This window comes from Platalea leucorodia (assembly GCF_965183815.1).
Source record: "Platalea leucorodia genome assembly, chromosome: 7".
NCBI classification, from domain to species: domain Eukaryota; kingdom Metazoa; phylum Chordata; class Aves; order Pelecaniformes; family Threskiornithidae; genus Platalea; species Platalea leucorodia.
In genome coordinates, this window is record NC_138829.1 from 55,805,424 (window position 1) to 55,824,820 (window position 19,397).

A 19,397-nucleotide genomic window follows, 5' to 3' on the forward strand; every position below is an offset into this window, starting at 1 on the left:
ATAGGCAGTTCAAGTTACATATAAAATAGAATCTGACAGGATAAAAAAATTCCCTTCCCCCTCCAGAAACAAGGAAGCATCAAGTGTTTTTATGTCTTCTTCTTCCATCCCCTCCAAAGCAACACCCGACAGCAGGCGCGGGGGGAAGCGGGGTCCCTCGGGCCTCCTCTCCGCCGGCAGCTCCCGGCGGAGCCGCTGCCCCGGAGCAGGTAGCGGAGCCCCGCCAGTCCTTTTCACCATTGCACGTTCCACAGCCCGAAGACGACGGGTGAACCCGGCGAGGAAAGCAGCCAGCGGGGTCCTGCCGGGGTGGGGGGGGGGGAGTACTTTTTGGGGGGGTGCCGGCTGCTGCGGAGAGCGAGGGCGCTGAGGTACTGCAGGCTGAGCGCGGCTGCGGAGAGATGTGCGAAGAGCCCCGATGGGTACGTGCCCCCTCCCCCGGGGGACGGGGAAGCGGCCCCCCTCTCCCCTCCCCTCCGGCTCCCCCCTCACCTCCCGCCGGGTCAGTAGCTCCCGAGCCAGCTGGTGAAGTCCAGCAGCTCCCGCTCCTCGGGGCTGAGCGCCGCGTCGTAGCCGCTCTCCTCGGAGGAGCACGGCGAGCCGGGCACGGAGGAGGCGAAGGAGGGCGAAGCGGAGGAGTAGCCGCCACCGCCTTCCCCGACGGCCGCCCGCCCGCGGCCGTCGGGGAAGGCGGCGGCGGCGGCGTCGTGCTCGTCGAGGAGCCGCTGCAGGGCGCGGATGTACTCGACGGCGGAGCGGAGGGTCTCCACCTTGCTCATCTTCTTGCTGGCGGCGCCGTGCGGGACGTGCTGGCGGAGGGCGGCGAAGCCCAGGTTGACCAGCCGCACGCGGTTGCGCTCCCGCTCGTTACGACGGGCCACGGCGGCCGCCGCCGCCGCTCCGGTGCCCGGCAGGGCGGCGAAGGCCAGGCGGCGCTTGCAGCGCAGCAGCTCGGGGGAGGCGGGCCGCCGGCGGCCGCGGGGGGCGGCGGGGGGCAGCGGCGGCAGGGCCCCGCCGTTCATCGCCGGGCGGCCACGGCGGCGGCTGGCGGAAAGCGCGCGAAAGAAATTTGAAATGCACAAAAAACGTCGAACAGGCGAGATTTTGCGAAAACCTGAATTCAAAGGGGAAAAGGGAGACGGGGCGGGCAGCGCGGGGGAGCCTCCTCCCGCCGCCGCTCCGCGCCTCTGCGGCGGGCGCCGCCGCCGGGCGGCCCTTATCAACGCGCCGCTCGCGAGCCCCCGCCGGCCGCACGCGCCGCGCACGCCGCGCCACGCGCGCCCGCCGCCGCCGCGCCCCCCGCCCGCCCTCCCCCGCGCGCGCCCCCGCCCCCGCGCGCGCCCGGCGCGTGGCGCCGCCAGCCCCGGCACACCCCCCCCCCCCCCCCCCCGCCGCTGCCCCTCCGCGGCCGCCCCGCCCGCCGGAACGGGGCGCGCGCCCGCCCCGCCATTTGCAGCTTTCCCCTTTCATCGCCCGTTCTGCTTCTGGATTGGTAATGTTTTATTTTCGTTTAATTTTTATTGTTATTCGGGGGAGGGGCTCCCCCCTCGCCCCGCCCCCCCGCACACCGGCCCGCAGAAGCAGCCGGCGCTCCCCCTGCCCCCGGCGCGGTGCCGGTCCCGCTCCGCTCCCTCCGAGCGCGCCGCTTTCCCCGGGCCGGGCGGCGGCGGCGGGGCGGGCGGCGGCGGCCCCGGGAGCGGCGGGGCCGGCCCCTGGCTGCCGGGGGGCGCTCGGTTTGCAAAGCGAAGGGCTGCGCCGGGACTCTGCTCTGTTACACGTACCAGAAAGAAAATTTACAATAAAAACGTACAGCCGCTGCGTGAGTCAGCTTGCAAAGGCCGTTCTCTGCAGGCTGACTTTTCAGGCTTAAATGAGAGTTTCAAGGATAAAGGCACGGAGAGGAGAAGAAAAACGCAAAGCTTTCGTGGCTCAGGGGTTGCGCCGGGGCTTCCCTTGGCCATGGCAAGCAACCCCGCTTGGCCGTCCGGCAAGCAAGCCTTGCTTCCAGCTCCGGGGGGAAGAGCAGCAGGGTAAGGTGCTTTCGGACAGCTGAATTTCATGGGGAGGCCAAAGGAGCTGCTTCTAGGTATGCCGGGAGCTTGTGGTGAGAAATAACTTGTATGGTGTTTTGCTAAATGAACAGGGTGGATGGAGAGGGTGCTACATGCACCCACTGCCCAGGGGCTGCAGTCCGCTCTTGGCTTCAGCGTGGCTTGCTAGGTGTGCTGTCCGCGGGGCTTTGCTCCTGCCCAGGCTTTAAAAAACAGCAAAACAACACCCAACAACGTGATGCTGAAACATCTCCTACAGACCCTTTCACTGGCTTCGGTGGGGTCAGCTCAGGCCCTTTCTGCCTCACCCCTGTGCCCGCCGCCGAGCTGGTGCTCGTGCGGCCCCTCGCTGTGACTCTGCAGGAGGTGGAGGGTGCGCATCCACTTGAGGGTCTGCAGCAGCTGGTAATTAGAGTAAGAGAAGTGCCAGTTGCCTTCTGCAGGGTCTCCCTCCACCCAGAGGTGTGCAGGCAGGGAGGTTTGAGGCAGTTCAGTTGTGGGGCTTCATTTTTTAGCAGGGAGCATAACCCCTTCTCAGGAAGATGCTCAAAGACAGTCTCTGGCAGCAACTTGGTGGCAGGGATGTGTGCATGCCCGCGGCAGAGCTGCCACCGCATGCATAGTTGCCAGCAAGGCTCTGCAGCACGATTCAGGTATCAAAGTAAGGATCTCTGTCCCCCTGGCTACCCTGAGCCACTCTGGTGCTGCTCCAAGGGCGTATTTAAACCAAAAATAGTAATACAAAGAACCATCCATGATTTCTAGATGTGACACGGAGGGGGCCTTTTTCTACCTGCGTGGGGTATTTAGGGAGCAGCAAGGCTCCACCACGTTGGAAGAGAAGTATTTTTCCCAGGGATCGGTTGCAACGGCAGCGGGTTGAAGGAGGAAGCCCCGCTGCAGCATCGCAGGCAGCCAGGCTGAAATTCCTGGAAGTGACAGGACGAGGCCTGCGAGTGCTTCGCATTTCTGGTAATCCCACTCAAGCACGCATCAGGCTTAGCACCCAAATTCGGTGGTTTTTGAGAGGTTCTTGGCCGTGCTGTAGACCTGGGGGAAAATCCATGAGCAGCCACGCAGCTCCTCTGAAGGGTTTGGCCCAAGAGGAGCAGCTCGTGGCGTGCGGCGCAGGCGGGAGCGTTTTGCCTGGTGGGTTCCTGGGAAGCGCAGGGGAGCTGCTTGTGCGTATAAACGTGCTTGTGTGCGCCAGTGGTCACAGGATCGCTTGCTCAGCTCAAGCCATGTAATGCCGGCGCTTGTCTTCAGCATCTGCAAAGCTGTCGTGGCTGGCGCAGTGGGCTTCTTTTGCGCTCACTAGCAATAGTGGCTTAGGTAGAAAGGGCATTACTGCAATGGAGTAATGTCAATGTTCTTTTATTACCCTGTCTTTAATTTCTGATGCAAGCCTTTCTCACAGGAAAGAGGAAGTTGCTGTCTTTGAAGCTTTTCAAGAGAAAACCTTCTGTATCGAAGAGCCACGCTCAAGAGTAATAACTGGATTTTTATCGTACAAAAATGACTAGAGGGATTTTTTTTTCATTAATAACGCACAGTTCAAACGCCAGTAAATCCAGTCTCAAGGGAGAGCGTGCAGCCTCCAGCCCCAGTGATTCCACGCTCAGCTCGGCCACGAACTTGACTTGGCCGATTTGGCTTCGGGGCTGCTGATGGCAATGCGTGTTTCCAGCCAGATGTGGCTGTCGGGTCTGGGCCTGAGCACAGCACAAAGCAATTGCTTACGCTTTCTTAACAATAGAGCTGGTTTCCTGATAGTCTGAAGAAAGGTAGGTACATCTCGTACTCTGAGAAATGTAATCTTATTTGAAATCTCTTTATAAAGTTAATGACTATATGTAAGATCCAGTAGAACAAGACATCATTAAACACTGTCTGTGTTCACAATCAACTTCCTGATGGTAATCTGGGGAGAGAGAGCATCCAGCGATGCGCTACCCATCCCCAGAGGGTGGGGAGAAGAAATTCTCCTCTCCTGGCACAGCTAAGGCAAAAGTGGTAAGCGCATGGTTGGCGTGGACACCTCGCAGCCCTGTGTGGCTTCGGCCAGCACGGTGCAAGGTGGGCGAACTCCGCTCGGAGAGAGAGTAGTTCTGCGGTGAAGGGCCTCTGAGCCCTGACGCTGCATGCTCTTTCTTGTGTCTGCCAAAGGTGAGGGCAAAATGCTGCCACCTGAGTTGGCACGTGTGTCGTGGGAACGCGGCAGACGAGGTGCTGGGTCCGTCCCGCCGTGACGCAGGCAGCTGACATGAGCTTCTGGGTTTTTTTTGCCAAAACTTTCTGGACCACAGTGGAAAGCAATAGAGGTCCCATGGTGATAAGGCTCGAGAGAGCAAACGCCAGAAATAAATGGCGAGGGGCAGTCAAGCAGCCCCATTCTCCCTGGCGAGCAGGTGAGTCCCTGCTTGCCAGGCTGGGCTCTGCTCGCACTGGTTTTGCTGGGAGCAGGGCTAGAGTTGTGTCTGTAGGTCTATCACCAGCACAGCTGGCTCCTGGGCAGTTGTGGTTTGCAATTAGATACCATGTGGAAAAGAAAAAATAATCTAGTTTAAGTAGGGGGGTGTGCTTTAGAGCTATGAGTACAGTTGTTTCACTTTCGGGGGGAAAGCAGTTTATTTGAGTTTATTCTTTGAAGGGAACTCATCTTCAGCTTATGCTCTTTTTGAATGTAATCTTTCTTGGGCTTGATGAACTTTTTTTAATGACTCTTCTGACGCTTTTTTTGCTCACCTGCAAATTATTTCAAAATGCCTGGGAATCATTGGAGGATTTCTGAGACACACGTTGGAAATAATAATAAATAAAAAAGTCCTTTGGAGATTTTATGATTTCTCTCCGGTTTTGTTTCTTCCAAGGCAGCCTCCAGCCAGCCTTGTTCCCATTCACAGCAGAGTTGTATGGTGCATCTGAAGCTTGGCAAAGCCCAGCACCTCCCCCTTTTCTCCTCTCCTTCCCTTCTTGAAAAGAGACAGCCCCGGGTTTAAAAGTTGATTTTTAGCTTTGATTGTGCGTATGTGTTATATGAATGCTAAGCAGCCTTTACAATGCATCCTTGTGATGCGCCCGGGAAGGCAGATGTGGGCTGTGAGGTCTCCCTGGCTTCCCGTCATTCATACGGCTTTGGTGCGGTTTGATATGGGCATGTTTTATTTACGAGCGAGCACTAGGGTGAATATAGCCACGTAACGGGCCGTAGCTGAGGGACAGAATGGGCTGAGCCAGTGACACTTGTAAATCCGCCACATTTGGAGCTATTTTCTACCATGGAGGAGAGGTATTTTCCCTAACAGTGGTGTGGGCTGGCAAAGGAGGAGGATCCCGAGAGGCAGCAGGAACATGGCACAGATGTGTCCTGCCTGGACGATGGGCGTAGTTTTGCCTCCTGGAGCAATCTCCTCTCCCCTGCCTCCAGCCCATCCTTTCGCAGGAGCACGAGCAGCAGCGTCCCAAAGCCGAGGGGGAGGTTTCTCTTACCTGCTGCCTGGATGGAGTTCAAGCAGCTGGGGCTGGGGCGCTGCTGTTGCATCATCGGTGGCTGCACCGACAGAGCGAGAGCCAGGAAAGTGGACGACGAGAAAGCACTAGCATGAATTCAGCCTCTTCTCCTCCACTTACATTTAGTCTCCCCAGTTCACCCCATGCAGCATTAACACATCAAATCCCCCAGCTCTTTTAAGATGTCCATCTGGCAGTGTGGGCAGCATTTCCCTCCGGCTCGGAAGAGGGTTGGAGGTTTTCAGCTCTGCAAAAAATATGATCTGGCTTTGTTCCCTTTTTTAAATCAGTCCTTTCCTTCTGGACGAGGTGGCACGTCCTTCCAACACCCGTGCAGCTGGGGATGCCGGTATGTATTTTCACAGGCTAACAGAAGGCTGCAAGCTGCCACAAGGCTAGAGGAAGAGGGCACCTGGGTTCCCCGGGGTATTTTCAGCCTCACTACCCTCTTTCCATGCTCCAGCTGATAACCAGAGATAAGGGAGGAAGCCACAGGCGGGAGCTGTGGTCACCTGTGGTTTTTGCACCGCGTTTGGGAGCGATAAGTTGTGCTCTTGCAAAGGGGACCAACTGATAAAACCCAGCAGGGCGGGCAGGAGGCCGAGTCTTGCTGGAAAAGCCACGCTGCCGTCCAGTGCGTGCGCTAGCTGCAAGGATGGTTCCCCGGCGTGCCTCCAGCTCTGCCTCTCTTCCCACTGGGATGGGGCTGGGGGGACAGCTTGCTTCTCACCGGGGCTCCCTGGGCAGAAAGCTGCCGAGGCAGGCATGTACCAGTGACACAGCACCCAGAGGAAGTTTAATCCCGGAGAAAGTGTTGTAAAGACCCCCTTTTGATGGCCACAGTTAAGAGGAGCACACATGCTCCCCCTGCCCTGACTTCGGTAGTGCCCTGGCATGTGCCAAATGTGCCTCCCTCAATCAGAGCCCAACCTCTAATGCTGCAGGTCTACTAATGCTCCTACGATTGATTTTCTTTTGGGGGGAGGGAGTAAATTCTATTGCTCTCTGTTATTTTTTGATGTTAGAAATTCACATATGTTCTGTCCCAAAGAGAAATCTTTCAAGCCATACCTATGTGGGATAAACTGTAAGACAGAGGAAACAGAAACAGCAGAAAATGCCTCCACCCCCAAATCCAGCACGGCGCTGGAGCAGGTAACAGGCATGAAGGCAGAGCGCTGAGTGCTGGAGGTGGGAGAAGCATCTGAAGCATCAGAGGACATGGGCACACTAGCCAGGAATAGGCAACCAAACCAGAGGAAACATCTGTTTAAACCCAGGTGTTTAAAGTTACAGACCTGCTTTAAGAGCTTGGTGAGGCAGTGAAGGTGCCTGTTTTTATAGCTGGAGACAAAAGGAGGTAGAGAGCATCTTTTGTGGAGAGACTAGGAGCACTACCAAGGGGTGTAGATGATGATTTTTGGGACCTCTCAGGTGGTCCTGCAGTGAGTTGCCAGGCTCCTGCATGGACAGAGGAGACCTTTGTGGAGCTGGGAAGGGAACTGCCCATCTATTCCCTTCAGAAAGCCCATTTGAATCGTCCAGGCCTTCGGGAAGGGTTTCTGCTGGCCTGTGGGGACCTCTAGTGTGAGATCTGGCTTTGCACAGGTCTCCGGTAGCATGCGTTTAGGGTTGGGGAAGGAAACTGGGGTCTAGGGGAAAATGAAGATGAGCTGCATGGTTTTTCTCATGTCCCTTGCTGTGAAACAGGCTGCAGGTGTGCTCACGGTGCGCACCACGGCTGCACCCTCGCTTCTAACTCACCAGCGCTCTTGGTCAGGCTTCTGTAGCTGGGTTTACACACAGAGCTGTGCTTCATACCTTCTTGCAACCCTTTCAGATTTAACCTGTAACTCCACCTGTGGACCAGACCTGCTGCCTTTATACCCGTGCCCCTTTGGTGGTCATTCCCCTTGAAAATGCAGGTGACAACACAACCGTCGGTCCTCTAGCGCCAGAAGAAATAACAGGTGCTGACAGCTCTGCGTTTGGATGCAGTCCTAACTCCACCACAGTGCTTTATAAGGCACTTTCCCCACCTGGCCCATGGTGGGGACCATGTGGACATGGTCACCATGCAGCTGTACTCCTGTCCCTGGGGGGTCTGCGCTGCTGCAGATGGTGTCTGGTTGCTGCTCCTGGACGTGTGTGGCTGGGCATCAGCTGCCTCCCCAGCCTGTTGCCCTCTCTCTGTAGCCCTCTCCCCACTGCTCTCCTTCCATGCTGTCCATCTGTTGGTCTTTCTCAGGTGGTTTCCAGCTGGTGGCTGGAGTAGGAAGGTCTCTGTGTGCACATGGGTACATCAGTGTCTCCTGCTGGGCATCAGGGAGCCCCACGAGGGCACCTGTTTTCGGAAACAGCCGTGGCAGCTCTCATTGGTGTCTCGGGAGGTTGCAACCAAGATGTTTCACAAGCAAGCTTGCAAGACAGATAGCGATGTAGTCAGAAAATCATGACATGCTTTTTCCTGTGCACACAGCTTTGTGCAACTCACTTTCTCTTGCTTCTCTTTGCTCTACAAAATGCATCTTCCTTCCTTTTTCCACTCCCCTCCTCCTCCTTCTTTGTCATTTTCCTGTAGCTACAGTTACTGATGTGGGATGGTTTTACCTTTTTCCCCCCTTTGCCGCCTGAGGGGAGTGCGACTATTTTCCGTTATTCTGTTTCACCTCTTTTCCACCGGTCTAGCTCTGAAACTAAGGATGATTAAGGCACTCAGTCATTCAGTCTCCCTTTGGCCAGATTGTTCTTGAGACTTCTTTGCAATTTACTTTTGGGAAATATGCATCCAGCAGGCAGCTGGTTTGGAAGACCAGAAGTCACCAGAAGTCACCTGAGTCTTCTGTAGCTGTGGGTCCATGGGGTCTTCAGTGCTAGGAGAGGGGAAAGGACAGAGTCAAAATGTCCATGGACGGCGAGGGTCTCTTGAGCAGGGGGTTATATTTATGTATAGCCATTTTCCTGAATAAAATACTACCAAAGGGATTTTTTTTCCCTCATCTGCAAATAAAAGTTTCAATAGAGTCTCAGCCAAAGGTTATTGCCACGTGGGGGTTTTTAAATGGGGAGGGAAGACTCCTATGCAGATCTGTTTGAGGGTTTTGAGGTCTTCTTTAAACAGGTTATTTTTTTCTAAATAACATTTTCCTAAACTTTTCCCAAGATACTATTTATGCAGATTTAAAAATAAGTTAGTGACAATGTTCATTAAGCAAAACTGTGTCCCAGTGAAAGCAAAAACCAGGGTATTTTGATAGACTCTTGATTGAACAGTTTCAAAAATTTTTTTTAAGGAGCTTTGCTCCAAACTCCGTGAAAGGCTGTTTCTCTGTCTGCCTTTCTTCCTTTCCCAGCTGGCTGCATGTCGGAGCTGACGGCAGCCCACCGAGCGCCCGGGCAGAAGGCGGTTGCTCTAAACAGGATTTAATAATCGGGCAGGAGGAGGTGCATCGGCTCGTGGTGGGGACTACACTTCCCGAGAGGCCCCGCTGTGGCCATGCCTCCCTTTGGTGGAAACCCAGGCTTTATCAAGAGCTAGAGGGACCAACGGCCAGCTCTCTCTGGGGACAAGCAGCCATGGGACTGAGGTGCGGGATGAGGACCACCAAGTGTCAGCAGCTGGTGACCAGCCTCTGTGTCATGGTGAGCAGGCAAGTTTGGGGGGATCTCTGCAGAATTGGGGCAAGGCAAACTGTTGCCTTTCCCATCCCCACTTGGAGAGGGTCGGGTTTTCCCACGTTCTGTTTTTCACGGGTGGAGGGCAAGCAAAGCCAACTGCCTGAGTTATCGTTGTGCCCTGGGTGGTTATCACCAGCCTCCAGCATCACCCCCCCTCCGCTGATAGACTTCTGGTTTCTCAGGGCTGTCACACTGCTGCAGCTCTTTCACAACTCAGCGGCTGCCTTGAAGGAGAAAGGAAAGGTCGCTGCCGGCAGAACGGGTGGTTTTCAGCACAAAGATATTTGCTCCAGTCTCCTTGGAGCAAAAGAGGGAGGCTGGACCTGCTGCAGTCACACTTGTTGCTGGGAGGATGGTCAGCTGCAGGTGGGATCAGTGAGGGTATGAAACCGCAAGGCTTCGATGGAAATATATGTGAGAGACCCGGGGATCTGCACCACAAAGCGAAAGCAGTTCTAGGCATCCTTTTATCAGCTTTTGAAGCAAATTCAAGGGGAGCGTCTTGGCATTTGCTGTGAGAGCTGATGGGAAATGGTGGAAACTGGGGAACGCTTCTGCTGGGTGTTTTTGAGTTGTATGTGCTTGTTGCCTTTTCACTTCATCAAAACTTGCAAGCTTAAAAAATAATAATAATCTGTAGTTCAAAGATCGTTGGTGGCTTTGAAAGAGTGTAATTAAAAGGTGACACCTTATTTTGGGCCACACGTGAGATTTATAGTTTGTCCAAATTTCAACATTTCAGGACCACTGGCTGTAGCGGCTGTACGTTGTTCTCTCTTCCAAATAGCAGAATATGTCATTTGGAGAAAATCAAAGGAGGATTGGTACCAAAGGTGTTTAGAGGAGATGCTAAGGCACAGCCATCATGGATGGCAAGAATCACGTTATTGCTGTTGGGAGGATTTTAGACTGGTGTTTCTCAGAAATCTGAGCTAACTGGTGTTGCACTTAGCATTTTGCTGGGCATGGATCAAGATACGCAGTAATGCACAGTGTGAAGGATCAGTAAGTAGGTGCCACAACTTAAGTGACTTATAAGCAGAAAATGCTACGGTTGGGTGCATTTAGTCTCTGAAACTATAACTCTCCAGCAATAGCTATTAGTCTGCTCTGGAAGAAAATGTCATACAGTGGGGATTATGTTGACACCGGACTGTCACATTTGACACAGGGATAGCTGCCTTATGGTTCCCTATTGTAAAGGCACAAAATGCTGAAACCTTATCTTGGGACCTAGGAGTGGCCTCACATCTTGTATTTTCTAGGTTCATTACACTAGAGTTGGAGCTGGTTTTACCTGTCCTGCTGTTGGTGCCTCTGTCCCAGCTCTGCCACTGGTCATGCTGCAAGGAGCCCCGCTCTAGAGCCAGGTGCCATCAGAAATGTTCCCTCTCCATCACCTGGACTTGCTCTGGGCAACACAAAGGGTAACGTGCTGGTAGGCACCCTGTGCCTTAGGTATACCAGTGCTCTCAGGGATGGGACAGAAACACGGAAAGCCCGGCAGCATGTTGCGGAGACAGAAACCAGCAGAGATTACTTAAGAGTAGTACAAGACTCAGCTCTTTGCACTCTACAATAGGAAATATAGCCAACAGCAGGCAACAGGACTAGCATTGCAAAGAGCAAAGTAGAGAACGTCGTCCCTGCCCAAAACCACTCTTGAAGCTGGCAGCCCTCAAAACTGCACGTGCGCGCTCTGCAGAGTGGAGTGGGACTGCACGGATGTGCTGCAAGAGCATTGATCCTCTGCGCTTTCTTCACGTGGTGGGAATTTCATCCACGGACACTGGCCAAGAGACCGTGGGCTGTGTGGTGTCACGTGCACATGTTATGCAGGAGAGAAAAAGAGCTTTAGTATGTTTAAGTGTCCAGGGTTTGTCCTTTTATGTGCATTTTGGGGTACATGCGGTGGTCTTTGGATGATCAGGCTGTCTGCATCTGTGTGGAGCTCCGGAGTATCCAGATACACCTCAAAGCTTTGTGCGCGCTCAGCAGGAGCTCCTGCCTTGTCAATGCCTTCCTATAAACCTTCTTTTCCAGCTGCTGGGGTTATCCATTGCCACGCTGAGCACAGTCACCCACTACGGGCTTCATTTCACCCTCATCAGCGACATCTCCCTGGAGAGCAACTCCTACAGGGTCATCCACCATGCAGGTACGTTGCAGTTCTGTCCCAGTGAGACCTTTGTGAACCCAGGAGCTGCAAAATCCCCCAGAGCAGTCGAAGGAAATGCAGAGGCATCGCAGAAGGAGGCAGGGGGTGGCTTTTGGAGGATGCACTAGGGCTAACACAGTCCCACAGACACTTTTTTCTGTATCAGACCTGCATGTCTGGCACTGAAGGGTGTTGTGGGAGCACAGGGTGCTCAGGTGCTGCTGTGTTCGCTCCTGTCCCTCTATTCACCATCTTCCCATCCTTCCCCTCTGCTGCAGTGAAAGCACAGGGGGGGCTCAGCCAAAGACAAATCTAAAGGTGCAGTGGGGCTGGAAGGGCCCTGGGAGCGTGGGAAGAGGGCCTGTTACAGGAGTTGAGGCAGAGCATAGAAAATTGAGGCTGGGAGGAGAAATGCATGGAAACACCTGTTTTTGGAGGAAATGTGGGGTTTTTTCCCTACACAAGGGAGAAATATAAACTGAGTCTCAGGTACAAGGCTAGAGCAAAGAGATGAGAACAGCCCAGATACTAAAATACTCTGCTCGCCTCTGCTGCGCTCGTATCTGCTGCTTCTCCCAAGTTATACTGTGGGCTTAAACATGCTCACACCCTCTCTAGCTTCTGGCTCTCAATTTCAGTTTAACAAGGCAGGTGTAAAAACTATGTTAGTCCAAAGCTAAGGTACAACCCTCCCCCTTTCCTACACATACCAGGGGCTATATAGATTGGCACTTAATGCAGCCTTGCAGGCTCTCCCTTCCCAGCCACCCCTCTCCAGCGATGTTTCCACTTGCTTTCCTTGCAAGCGTTAACTCTTTGCACGGTTAGCCCGAAGTGAGGGTTGCAAAGCCCTTTGCAGCGCTGTGGTCCCTGAGCCCTGCCGCGGGTACCGGCTGTGACCCTGCCTTAGCCAGGAGGAAACGGGAGGGCGAGTGTTGCACCAGATTAGCAGCGCACGAAGTCCCGATAGGGGCCGTGGGACAGCTGCTGTGCATCAGCACCCCCCAGTCAGGGGATCCTTATCGGAGTGCTGAAATGATTGACAGCTTGTGGTCTGAGGGGTGGACCAACACCCTTTGAGGGTGCTTTGCTCTGCTGGAGCTGTGGGAACTGCTCAGAGGTTTACACCCCTGCCAGACAAGAAAAGCATACGCAGGTGGGAGGTACTGAATAAATTATAAACCAATTCCAGTTCTGCAACCTGGTCCTCTTGGACCAGCTCCCCAAAATGCACTTTTTGGCCCCTCTCTGGGTGAAAGCATCAGACGAGGCCTCTGCTAGCCCTGAAGTCTTGGTGTCTGACCGCAGCTCCCATGTCTGACTTCCTTCCAGCTTTCTACTTTGGGATCTGCCTCAGCATGACCCTGATCCTCGCAGCCCTGCTGAGCTCTGCCGCCACGGTGCGGGAATCCCAGTGCCTCACCGCCATGGTGCGTATTGGGAGGGACTGCCCGGGAGGGGTTTTTTGTACCCTTGGGCTGATATCCTTAAAATGTGGTGCTGGAGCTGGTTTGCCTTGTGTGTGGGAGCGTGCATGCCCAGGGAAGGACGTCCTGTTGCTCCACCCTGTGCTGCAAGGGGACAATTTTGTAAAAGGCATGACCTTGCAGAGCTCTTCTAGCTGAGGGCTGCATCCTCCTGCACCTTGTTTCTTTTGCCAAGGTGCTGTGTATGCAGCTTTCAGAGTGGGGTCAAAAGGAGATGCTTATCTGCCAAAGCAATTGCAGCGATGATGATTCCCAGCGTATTTTTTTTTCTCACCAAGTCAACATGTGGTTTGGGTGGGGAAACCTTAGCAGTGCAATTTTGAGTCCCACTTAGTTCCTCTGACTTGTGACAGCCAAGGTAGCCCCACTTCTTCCCCCCTCGCTGCAAATATCCACCACAGTGGTGGTGCAGGGCAGCAGGCACGGGGGCTTTGGGCTCTCAGCTCCATTTAAAAGCACAGCCTGCACGCAGGGCTTAGTCTGAACGGAGCAGCTTCCAGCCTCGGGGCTGGAGGGATGAGCGGAAAAGTGCTGCTCACTGCATGTTTGCCTGTGTTATGTGAAGGGCAGGAGTTAACAGGTAGGTTGCTGTGCATGAACCCATGCTTAATATAAAATAATTGCATTGCTGTCATACATAAACTAGCTTTCAAGAGATTTATCTAATCTATGTAATTGGGGAAAACGACACTGATGGTGGAAATGAGAAGCAGACGCTTTTAAAACCTAGTGCAAAGCAGGTACTGAAGTTAATGTTTTCACCTTCTCAATACGCAGTCTTCCTCTCTCTGTCTGAGATGCTCAAAGGGGCCTGAGTGACACAGTTCCCATGAATACTGCTAGCAGAGTACGTATAATTCCCCTCTCTTTTGCTGAAGTATACTTTAGTGTGTGCCTGCAGTTGCCACATCTAAAACAACAGATGGGTATGTACAGGCTAGGGGAGATTGTCAGGGCTGCCTGAAAATATAGTTGAACTTCTCTGTAATGTTTATTTGGTTGCCTTACTCCGTGTGCAGTATAGTTTAGGACACGCCACTAGGTGAAAGAGGTTGTTAAAAATTAAAACCCCCTGGCTGGCAGGAACCCCAAACTAGCTATTTACTTTTCTCTGTGGCTCCTAGGGCATCCTGTTCACTTTGCTTTAGCGCAGTTTGGGTCCTCTAGGGGAGGTGGCCGTCTTCATTTTGGATCTCTGATGGCACCGTTGCAGTGAAGGCACGATGTCATTTCCTTGGGGGAAGAGGAGGAAGGGTGCGAGGTGCTTTCCCGCGGCAGTAGCAATGAGGCGTCCATCTCCCTCTGCTCTCAGCAGGGGATAACGGGATGCCCCTCGGTTGCTTTTAAGCTCCGTTTCCAGCGTCTCCGGCAGCGTGAGGGGCCGGCAGGGCGTGTGAAGGTGCGGGGCAGGGTGCACGGGGAGAGGGGGCAGCTCGCACCGAGCGAGGGCCCGCTCCGCCCCGCTCCGCCCCGCTCCGCCCCGGCGCTGCCCCGGCGCGGCCGCCCCCGCTGCGCCGCCGCCGCCGCTGGAGGGGGCCGCGGCCCCGCCGAGCTCCGCGCTCCGCCGCGCCGGGGGAAGGCGCGGGGTGAGGCAGCGGCCACCGTAACCGCTGCTGGGGGTGGCCTGTCCCCAGCCCTTCGGACACTAACGGGGGGCCCTGGGGAGTACCCAAGAGCTGGTCACCAGCAACCTCATTCTCTGCTCCTCCTTGTTCAAGCGGCTCATCAGCATCTGAAATCACATAGGGGAGCTTTGCTTATTCCTATAAATTCCCCCCCCCCCCCCCCCGCTCTAACTGTCAGTATCTTATAGCAAGGGCCAGCCTGCTGCTGCTTTTCCCACCAGCTCCTACCCCCTCCCAAGGCTCATATTTAATCTCTGATCTGCAAGCAAGAAATGCAGGCAGGGGGAGGCAGCCCCTGATGGCTGCGGTGAGATGTAATCGCGGGCAGGAGTGGGGTTCAGCCCTGTGGGGCTCTGAAACTTGTCGGTGTCATGTCCTGCCCTGCTGATCCCCGCTGGGCTGCAGCTCGCAGACGTGATCGGCCCCCTTGCTTGTAGCTTTCTTTGTGCTTGTTACTAGAGAGAATTTTTCACCTTCCGCCACTATTGATTTTAAAGGACTTTTCCTCCCCTGCAAAGCATATGTCTTGTTTAGAAGACCATTTAATTCACTCTTTAATCAAAGAGGGAAGACACCAGAGTATTGGTGCCTGACATCTGTGGCTGTATAGGAAACCGAGCCCTGCTCGGGGGGATGTCTGCATCAATGTGGCTAATCCACCACAATGCCGCTTGGTAAACCAGCTACCCTGGGGAAATGTTAGCCAGGATGCCAGTGGGCTTAGAGGAGCATTACCCTGGTCACTGAGCTGCTGGGTGGATCCCATGTCCTTCTTGTGCCTGTTTCCCTACTGACTTTTTTTTTTTTTTTTGTCTATTTAAATTATAAGTGCTTACCCTGCCTGGCTATCTGGAGGTTTGTGTGTATACAGAGGAGGGGCCTTGGTCTTTGCAGGCCTTACTGGTGCTGTCCTAATAACGATAATGGGTGCACAGTGGTTAGAAACCAGAACAGGTCAAAGTGGTTAAAGCACACACATCTCGGGAGCTCATCCTGTAGCTGCAGTAGCAGCATCACCAAACCTGACAGATGCCCCTGTGCATCCACTGACACTTGCGAGGAAGCTGGTTTCTAGAGAGTAACTGAGAACTTAAGGGTAAAAAAAATGTTCTAAAATCCTGGACTATTATCCCCAAAGCTCCTCTTAAACAGGGAGAGTAGTGACAGGTTTATCAACTGTCCTCCGGCTATAGTTCTGGTAAACCCTGCTTTTTGGTGATCCATGGTCCATCATGCAGTCAGTGCTGAAGGTAAACATCCTGCAGCTCTCACGGCCTCTGAAGGCCATGTCGCTATTGAAGGGGAGGAGAAGGAAGGAAAACTGCAGTTTTGCTAGTACTGCTTGTACACAGGAAAGACTCTGGCTCCTGTGGGGTTTAAGGCACCATGTGCTGTTATCTGGTCAGATGGAGAGAGGGGAGAAAAAAAAGCAGGCAGCAACATGCCAACCAGAATATCCCAGCTGAAATTCTTACACCTGAACTTTCCAGCCTAAAAAACACTTGTGTAGAGCAAAATTTGTGTTCAGGATGGAGCAGCTGTTCCAAGTACCAGTTCCAAACAATTTCTGTGGTAAAAAAGCCTTAGCGAATGCCCGATATAAACCAGTTTTTCACTGAGAATCATGTGCCAGTAGGGCCAGCACACAGCACAGGCTGTCTGCTTTACTGTTCCCAGGTGTATCATTGTAGGCAAGTGTGTAGAGGGTCCTTAATAACACCGCAACGCACTTCAGCATCTTGCTTTCGCAATGAATCTGTATTCCGTGCTCTCCCTTGTGGTGCAGCACTCCTGAGCGAGGCTTCCGTGCGCTGATGGTCCCCGGGGAGCAGGCGCGGGCAGGGCTGATGTGCTCAGTTGGAGCTGAGGACGGATTCCTCCTTCCGACTGAGATCACTAGCTCATGTTTGTTACATGGAAAGGCAAAAACATTGTGTGCTTTTAGATGAACTGGGTCAGGGAGGGAGGGATGCAACCTGATGGATGCAATCTGAAATTAGCTCCCCCTTTCCTTCCCCCTGAGCTGTAAAGTCTGGCAGGGAGCTGGTCCTTACAATGGCCCCAGCAGCACCAAAAAGCAGCTGGAGCTGAGCAGGGCACAGGTCGGCTCCTTCCCTGGGAGTGGCAGAGCTACCGATCCCAGTCTGAGCTAAAGGGTCCCTCCCTCATCCAAAGCGGACCCTCTTAACCAAAGGGGAAGGATCAAAAACGTGAATTAAAAGATATACCAGCTAACAGACAAGACACTGTTTCTGCGGATTCTGCCAAGTCCCTCGAAGACAAATTGTTCCTTGCAGCAAGGATGGAAACAAGGTCATTCATAAAAGAGTAATTGATGTCTTGCCGGTGACAGACCTCTGCGGGGCTGATGTGGCTGCCTCCTGCAAAGGGAGCAGGCAGCAGCCCGCAGCCGGCTCCAAGGAGCTCCAAGGGTCTGGGAGATGGTGAACCAGCCTCGACCCTTCCACATTTTGTATGCAAACTATGTGTTGCCTTTTTCTTTATTTCCTCCAAATGTCTTATAATGTAATTAGAAAGTTGCTGTTCCAAAAGCCTTTTGGCTGGGAAGGGAAAAAGGAGCCTATAATTCATTTATAAGATGTTCTCGGAGCCATGTAATTGCTCCACGCTGGCTGGTTGGAGGGGGAGCTTCCCAAAGGGCCACGTCTCAGTATTCCCAGAGAAGCTAGGCAGAAGTAAAGGGAGAGCAGATGCTGGAGGTGAAGGACTGAGATGTGGGGTGGAGCTGAGGAAGGGAAGATGAGAAGGAGGATTTTAATCTGCTGGGGTTCCTGGCCCCAGAGAGATGTTGTAAGTGCTGGAGCTGGTGGGGTAGGGAAGGGAGAGCACAGGGCTGGAGGGGAGAAATCTGGGTGGTTCATGGTGGGTCCTCTCAATTAAACCCTTACTGGAACAATGTGCAGAAGAGCTTTCACATTGCCATCAGTGCTGTTTTTTTCATCTGCCATAATTTTCTCTTTTTTTCTTGCCTTTGAGCTTGATTTTGGTGAAAACGTTTACTTTTTTATGCTGTTTTTTGGGGGGGAGGTTGTTGGAGGAGGTGCAAAATGCAGGGTCTGGTCCTAGCGGAGAGCAACCTGCAATGCCCGCGTAACCTCACCTCCTCTCCCCTCCAATTTGTGCTGTACCTGCAGGGCTTGTACTGCCCACGCCGGCTGGGTTCGGGCTTGGTCGTGCCGTGCTTTGGTCCGTGGCATCTCAGCCTGCATGCTCTTCCCCATCTTCGCTACTTGTATCCCCCTTGTCGTGTCAGCGTTTGATCAGACTTTCCTCTCTTTTAGGGTCCCATTTCTCCCATTATCCCATTTCAGCTCCTGGCAAGGCAGCGCGTGATCTCACCACCTATATGGCCAGGCAGCTGCCAAAAACGTAAAAGAAAAGGAGAGATCAGACGTACATAATTTAAGGTTTTTCATAAGAGCCGTACCAGGGTTTTCCCCAGTGTCTGATGTGGAGTCTGAAACAAGGTAGCCCCAAAAAGTGGTGAAATGCCAACGGCAGTCTTGTTCCTGGAGCAAAGCCCCCAGCCAGGGCATCGTCCTGCCGCGAGCAGAGAAACACAGCAGGCAGCAGATGGACAAGAACCAGCAAAAGGCAGTTTATTGGCATGTTCACATTCATTTCCAGGATTTAAAGTAACACATTTTCCTTTCTTGCTGCATATGGAGGAGTTTGGGGCTTTTTTTTTTTTTTAAACCATGGTTTTTAAGCAAAAGTTTTTTAGTGAAGCAGAATTGGTAGCAGCAACGCTCTTCTTCCTCACCTTAAGCTTGAATTTGGTAAACTTTCATGATAGATTTAATCTTTTTAAAGTGATTTCAGCTATATCATACTATTAAAACACTCATAGAAAAAAATTAGAAACCAAAATAAGCTGCAGTCAGTTGGGTAATTTTCCCCTGCTACATAACTTTGTGTTGGAAGAGGGACAGTTTCACGGAAAAACTTGTAAGGGCAATAATTTTCAACTGGTGCTTATTCATCAGCTTTTGCCATTCCAAGACTAAGCTGTGGATTCATATTTGATGAGCCTTCAAATGCTTTACAGGCACTTTTTTTCTTCCTTTTTTATTTATTTTTTTTTTAATGTGAACAAGATCCTTTGGTCCAGCTGTCACAACAGGCAAGTGCTGTTTACATCAGGGGGTTTTTTTGGATCAGATTTGTTCAAATAAAGAGACAACGCGTCTAACTTCCAGCTCTGCAAGCCTAGGGAAGAAGACAAAAGTGAAGCTGCCTCCTGCGTCGTTGCCGTTATTGTTTAGACGCTTCAGGGTCAGTTGCTGGCCTTGATTATATTTCTGTCATCCTTTTGTCTCACTAGGATGGAGCTGATTTAAGGAAGGTGGCTTGGCTGTGCAGCTGCCACCTTGCTAACAGGGTAAAGTCCAGCTCCTTTTCCAGAGCAGGTTGCTCTCCATCCCGGTTACTCGCTTCTTTATGGACTATTTGTGTGGGTTTTCCCCTCTTTGAAACCAACAGCTGAGTTTTAAATATGGGGGATTGAATCCCCTGAGTAAGGAGATGCTACTCTGGGGCACAGTCCTGCTGCAGAAGAGGAGCATACTGTAAATATAATGTTTTTCTCGCCTTTTTTTTTTTTTCCCCCAAGGGGAATTTGGGCAGAGCAGGTTAACTGCTCTGCAGGAAGCCGGGTGCTTTTTTGGTCAACTCCTTCAAACAGCCACAGTGTAATTAGAGGGCTCCTGACAGAGAATCACATTATTATCCACCTAATTTCTTTTAAGTAACCAGCATTATGAGGGATGTTAAAAGAAGGGGATGTTTAGCTCTAACTTTAACTAAACTTGCTCAAATGAGCATATTAAATGTGTCCCAACGGTGTTTTCAAATGGCTGTTTTTCTC

General features: G+C 52.8%; 2 protein-coding genes across 10 annotated transcripts in view; one reads left to right on the forward strand and one right to left on the reverse strand.

Moving 5' to 3' along the window:
- Positions 1 to 503: 503 nt before the first annotated feature.
- ASCL2 (achaete-scute family bHLH transcription factor 2) lies at positions 504 to 1,022 on the reverse strand (the record flags this gene model as incomplete). Its single annotated transcript, XM_082318801.1, has 1 exon — positions 504 to 1,022. The coding sequence occupies one exon, from the start codon at positions 1,020 to 1,022 to the stop codon at positions 504 to 506; it is 519 nt and encodes a 172-aa protein (XP_082174927.1).
- Positions 1,023 to 9,089: 8,067 nt separating this feature from the next.
- The window catches only part of TSPAN32 (tetraspanin 32), a 31,659-nt gene continuing 21,351 nt past the window's right edge, over positions 9,090 to 19,397 (forward strand). For 8 of the 9 annotated variants that reach the window (XR_014228934.1, XM_082318821.1, XM_082318822.1 and 5 more), the window contains exons 1-3: positions 9,090 to 9,203; positions 11,283 to 11,397; positions 12,730 to 12,827. Coding sequence is in view for 8 of the 9 variants with exons in the window: in XM_082318821.1 (XP_082174947.1) it covers positions 9,138 to 9,203; positions 11,283 to 11,397; positions 12,730 to 12,827 (279 nt within the window). In the remaining variant the exon portion in view is untranslated. Of the gene's footprint in view, positions 9,204 to 9,561; positions 9,621 to 10,504; positions 10,667 to 11,282; positions 11,398 to 12,729; positions 12,828 to 19,397 lie in introns of those variants that run through there. The other variant, XM_082318824.1, reaches the window with a different exon arrangement.